Below are 5,806 nucleotides of genomic sequence, written 5' to 3' on the forward strand. Positions count from 1 at the left end.
CATCAACATCACCAAGGAGGAGAATTCAGACCTCATCTTCAAGCAGGAGGAGAAGCAGAAGAAGAAGGGCTTTGCGGGGAGAGGCACCTACGATGGCCCGTCCCGCCTGCCTGTGCACAGCATCATCGCCAGCATGGGTGAGTTGGTGGGGCTTCGGTGGGGCAGGGAGGCAGCGGGGCTCCCCGGGAGGGCAGGGTAGGATCCTGCACACGCCGTTCCGGCTCTCTCCCCAGGTTTGGTTTCATCTCCTTTCCTAGGTTTTGTTTTATTTTGCTTTTTTGCAAGCTCCTTGCCGTGCCCCCACCTGGGTGTTGCTGGGAGCCACTGAAAATCCCTTTCCATCCCTTGTCCCAGTCGCCTCACCAGTAAAATACACACTGCTCCTTGTACCCTGGGTGCTCTCAGGAAGCTCAAATATCATTATTAAAGCCTGTGATGTCCATTGTCATTAACAGCATTTGCATAAAACCCTCAAGCCCTGGCTGGAAGAATAAATGCTGTTGGCTGCATCCTAAATCACGTTTATGATTCACAGCCCAGTGAAGAGCATAGTTTGCTCTGCAGTGAGTGGTGCATTCTCGCAAATAAAAAATACCATGAGTCATTACTTCCAGCTTGTATCTGGGGAGAGCGAGTTTTGGGGAGGCTGCGCTACACGAGCAGATTATATTTCAGGCAAATAATTTATGCATTTGTACTCACAAGCAGCAATTTGCATAGATTATCCCCCAGCAAGCCGCAAAGCACTTTGCTGAAGAGCATTTGTCAGTGTTCTCGTTACGTGGCTTGTTCGCAGAGGGACCTTTGGCAAAGAGAAACGAGAGGGAGAGAAATCGCATGAGTGCAAGCAGGGCAGTGGTGCCCAGCGAGCCCAGCACCAGGGCTTTGTGAGCCGGGAAACTCCCCGCGTTCCTGACCGTCTAAAAGTCACTGTTTGGCCAAGACTCAGATGAGAGCCTCAGCAGGAGGTGGCCACAGCTGGGGGACAGGGAGAGTGCCGCTCCCCGGGGCCAGCAGCCCGCACCCACCGTGGGAGCAGCTGAGTTGTGCCTCGGGGAGCGGAGGTCGCCGGTGGGTGCTTTGCCTGCACTCCCCGTGCCCGTGAATGGTTTAGCTTCATCTGGGTTGTATTTAACAGGCACGATGCACGGCCCCGCCTGCTCCACCTCGTCCCCGTGCAGGGCTCAAGGGCACGGTGCTTTGCTGACGCAACTCTCTTCACCTCCTTATAGCGTGTTTGCTGTGCTTCCTTCCCCACCGTGTCCAGGTACAGTAGCCATGGACCTGCAAAACACGGAGTGCCGCCCCGCTAACAGCAGCAAGCTGGCACTGCCGGCGGAGAACGGCTCGGGCAACCGCCGGCCCAGCATCGCACCCGTCCTCGAGCTGGCCGACACCTCGTCCTTGCTGCCCTGCGACCTGCTCAGCGACCAGTCGGAAGACGAGATGACGCAGTCGGATGAGGAGGGCTCGGCGGTTGTGGAGTGAGTCGCCCACCTTCGGTCAAGCCGTCCCTCATATGGGAGAGACGGGGACCGTTGTAAATGACAGGCGTTCAACGGTGCCTGAGGGATGCTCAGGCTGAGCCCCTCTTGGCTTTTTCTGAGCGCACCAACATCTGTAACACGGGCAATCGCCGCTTGGCCGTTAGCCTTTTGGGCTGCTTTGGAGAAGTCTCCTCTGGGTATCAGAGAAGTTGGACCGAGCTAGACGCTGCTGGGGACGGGCAGGGTTGTTCTGTCAGTCCTCTCGCCTCCCTTCACTCACCAACATGAAGGGGATCCTATTCTCTATTGCACATAAATAAAAAATAATACAAAATAAATATTTCCTGCAGCTTTAAAGCTGTTAAATTTATGACAGCCAGATAAGCACTGGCTTTACTGGTTGCCTGTTTGGATGCTGTCACAGCAATGTGGGGAGCTTACTAAGTATCTGCAAACTCTTACCAATTGGCTTTTAATTCATGTCCACTTTTAGCTGCTCTTTAAATGAAATTTCTGCTTCTGGTTCCATCAAAAACACAAATGGTAATTTTTTAAATATCTGTTCACCAAAACACACTCTAAAAATGGACCATGAGGTTTTTTTGCCTCTTTATATGGCTCAGCATCGCCCTCCTCTCCTGGAACTCGCTACCCTGTGTCCGTTCAACTGCGCTTGATGGTCCTATCTGCTGCCTTCTCCACCCGTGCTTGGAACATTGCCTTTTCGCGATCTCATGACCCTTTGCATAGCAAAAATTATTCCTAAATATGTGTATTTTGAAAAATTTCCAGCTGCTGCGGGAGAGTTTTGCAAAGCGTTTGCCAGTGATGTGCTTGACCCTGGGTCTGCTGCTTTTAAATGTTTTTCCCAACGTCTGGGAGTTGTCTAGGTGGAAAGCTCTCCCCACGTCCTCACACTGCTTGATTTTCTCTCTGCTGCAGGTACGTGAAGGGCTACCCACCGAACTCCCCCTACATTGGCAGCTCCCCGACTCTGTGCCACCTTTTACCCGAGAAAGCCCCTTTCTGCTGCCTGAGGCTGGACAAGGTACGATGGGGCTGCAGGCGGCTGCTCGGGGGCCGCCGCCCCCCCCGGAGCGGGACCGCGGGGGGGGGGGGGGGAGCCGGAGCGGGACGGCGGGGGGGCGGTGGCCAGCCGCCCGCTGAGTCCCCGTGCTGCCTTCCACTGCACAGGGCTGCAAGCACAACAGCTTTGAAGATGCCAAAGCCTATGGGTTTAAGAACAAACTGATTATCGTTTCGGCTGAGACGGCTGGGAACGGACTGTATAACTTCATCGTCCCCCTTCGTGCGTACTATCGGTCCCGCAAAGAGTTGAACCCAATTGTGTTGCTGCTGGACAACAAGCAAGTACTTTTCCACAGACGTTTTCCATCGCGCTGAGCCCTCCCCTGTGTTTTCATGAGCATCTCATACTGTGGGGATGGGAGCGTGGGGGAATGGCAGTGCAACCGTTGGGTACCTTGGCTGACGCTGGCCCTGGGGACTCCTGTGTGGGTTTTGTGTCTGTCCTTTCCCCATGGACTTGCTGAACCACCTTGCTCTCTGCTGCTCTTCCTCCAGGCCCGAGCACCACTTTCTGGAAGCCATCTGTTGTTTCCCCATGGTTTACTACATGGAGGGCACGATCGACAAGTAGGTGTTTCCACATGTGGCTGTTGTTACTTATGGTGATGCCTAAATGTGTTGCATTTGCCCCAGCCCAGACTTTTGGGTCATCCCATGAGAAGCCCCAGGGTTGGTACCGTAGAGCTGAGCCCACCCTTGGCTTCTCGGGTTGTCGACCTCCCCCCCCGGTAGGTAGGAGCAGGTGAAGAGCTGGTGGTTGGGAGCAGCCTGGGCTTGCTGTAGCGCTGCGCGTCGCAGCGTGCTGCTTCCCTGTGTCGTTTCCAAGGGCTGACCCTGCGCTCTTCTCTTTGGGGACTGCCCAGCCTGGACAGCTTGCTGCAGTGCGGCATAATCTACGCCGACAACCTGGTGGTTGTGGACAAGGAGAGCACGATGAGCGCCGAGGAGGACTACATGGCGGATGCAAAGACGATTGTCAACGTCCAGACCATGTTCAGGTGAGGGGTGACCGCTACCCCGGCTCCGTCACGGCCACTTACCTCTGCTGGAGACAAGACTGGGAAGGGTGCCGGTGACTGGGGTGGTGGCTGCGGGCAGCGGGACACATCTGCAGTTGGGCTCACTCTAGGAAATGGCGTCTAATCAGCTATTTCTGACCTCAGACAGGCACAGGGATGGGTTTGGTCTTCCTCAGGTTTAAATGCGGGGAGTCCTCTCACTCCTGAGTGAGCTGTAGGACAACAGGTCTCTTTCCATTGCAGGCTCTTCCCCAGCCTCAGCATTATCACAGAGCTGACCCACCCCTCCAACATGAGGTTCATGCAGTTCAGAGCAAAGGACAGTTACTCTCTTGCCCTTTCCAAGCTAGAAAAGGTAAGAGAAGGTCTTCCCTTGGGAAGTCAATGCTGAGAGTGACTACATTTGAGCTCCTCAAGGTCCTGTGCTCTTCTGCACGCTGCAGCTACTGTAGTTAGTGCGCATCTACCCGAGACAACCTGCAGCAAACAAATATGCGGGCAGTTGATCTTTGGACTAAGTACCTCCTTCTATGTACTTATGTATTTGTGCGGTGGCTGGAGTTTGTGCTGCTTTGCCTACTGCTGTGCTGGGCACGCTGGACCTCTGAGTCAGGTTTCAGAGGGGTAAGGGGGGCAGTGGGGGTCACCGTGCTGAGACAGATCTTTTGACAAGGAAGAAAATATGCCTGAACCAGACACTGGGGCATGTGAGAGCGCCCTGCAAGGATGTGAACAAGACCCCACGGGCGCTGACACGTCCCCTTCTTCTTCCAGAAAGAGCGAGAGAACGGCTCCAACCTGGCCTTCATGTTCCGGCTGCCCTTTGCGGCCGGGAGGGTCTTCAGCATCAGCATGCTGGACACTCTGCTCTACCAGGTGAGAGCCCATGGGGGGGGGCCGCGGGGAGCACCCCATGTGGCCGCAGCTGCTGGCACAGGCTGGAGCACCCGGAGGGGGTGTCCCCGGCAGGCTCTGGGTAATGCACCGCTGCCGGCGCAGCCGCCCCTTTGGTTCTCCCAGTGAATAACTGCGCAAACCTTTTCTCCGGCTTCCTGCCGAAATGTCTCCCCCCAGTCGTTCGTGAAGGACTACATGATCACCATCACTCGGCTGCTGCTGGGTCTCGACACCACACCGGGCTCCGGCTACCTCTGTGCGGTAGGTGCCAAGTCAACTGCGGGTTGAAACCATCGGGCCAAGTCATCGTGGATCTGGTGGGATCTGTCACCCTGTGCTTGGGGGTGGAGGGTTCCCCTCTTCTGGGGAATTGGAGGGGAAGCAACATGGGGCAGAACATGCCAGGTCATCGCTCCCCTGCATTGTGTGTGGGGAACCTCAGCGCTACCAAGAGCCTAAAAGCCCAAGAGCTACCAAGGACCAGAGTCCCCATTCTGAAGGCTGGGGTCGGAAATTGCCCCTGGTCTTTTTGTGGAATCCAGCTCACTTTTGGGACTGACATGGCTGAGCTGGGGGAAGCTCAGGAGCAGCCCTGAGGTGCCCCTCAGCGGGCTCTGCACGGCACAGGGTGGTTGATGTTTGTCCTCATCTGTTTCTCAGATGAAGATCACTGAAGACGACCTGTGGATCCGGACGTACGGCCGCCTCTTCCAGAAGCTCTGCTCCTCCAGCGCAGAGATTCCCATCGGGATTTACAGGACGGAGTCACACATGTTCGCAACCTCCGAGGTAGGGGCACGGCGGTGGCGTATGCCAGGAAGGGGCTGCTGCTGGTCCCAGCTGAGCATCACCGCCCAGCAGAGATGCGGTCTGTGAGGCTGGCCGGGTCCATGAGGCCCCTCGGACCTGGTTGCAGCAGCGGTGGTTGGAGTGAGGGGAGGGGAAGCTCTGTCTTGGCTTCATTAGCGGCCCTACGTCTGCGTTATGGTGGTGGTGTCGTGGTTCCCCGGCCGGGTAGGCTGGCTCGGTGTAAATGCCCGGAGCAGCCTGGCTGCGGGCAGGCGGTGTGATTTTCTCGGCACAGCTCTGCGGTGTTGCATGGCACCGAGTCCCCGGGGAGCGGGGGGGCTGCGGCACAGCAGGGCTGCCCGTTTGCTGGGCTGACACTTTGTTTTTCCTTCCTTTTCCCCCCGCTGTAGCCCCACGACATCAGAACGCAGGTGAGTGCCGCGCCGCTCGCATCCAGCCGCCGGGCGCTCGGGCGGTGTCGGGCATTACCCTGGCTGTCAGCGGCTGGCTCCTCGGCTCCCCCGC

General features: G+C 56.7%; 1 protein-coding gene across 1 annotated transcript in view; it reads left to right on the forward strand.

Moving 5' to 3' along the window:
- Positions 1–5,806, forward strand: part of KCNT1 (potassium channel, subfamily T, member 1) — a 24,091-nt gene that overhangs the window by 16,779 nt on the left and 1,506 nt on the right. The window contains exons 18-28 of the mRNA XM_009322136.1: positions 17–137; positions 1,274–1,484; positions 2,430–2,535; positions 2,682–2,854; positions 3,072–3,143; positions 3,440–3,574; positions 3,839–3,950; positions 4,370–4,471; positions 4,670–4,753; positions 5,153–5,281; positions 5,692–5,712. Of these exons, the coding sequence (XP_009320411.1) occupies positions 17–137; positions 1,274–1,484; positions 2,430–2,535; positions 2,682–2,854; positions 3,072–3,143; positions 3,440–3,574; positions 3,839–3,950; positions 4,370–4,471; positions 4,670–4,753; positions 5,153–5,281; positions 5,692–5,712 (1,266 nt within the window). The remainder of the gene's footprint in view (positions 1–16; positions 138–1,273; positions 1,485–2,429; positions 2,536–2,681; positions 2,855–3,071; positions 3,144–3,439; positions 3,575–3,838; positions 3,951–4,369; positions 4,472–4,669; positions 4,754–5,152; positions 5,282–5,691; positions 5,713–5,806) is intronic.

The sequence above is a fragment of the Pygoscelis adeliae genome, unplaced genomic scaffold, assembly GCF_000699105.1.
Source record: "Pygoscelis adeliae isolate BGI_AS28 unplaced genomic scaffold, ASM69910v1 Scaffold114, whole genome shotgun sequence".
Lineage (NCBI taxonomy): Eukaryota > Metazoa > Chordata > Aves > Sphenisciformes > Spheniscidae > Pygoscelis > Pygoscelis adeliae.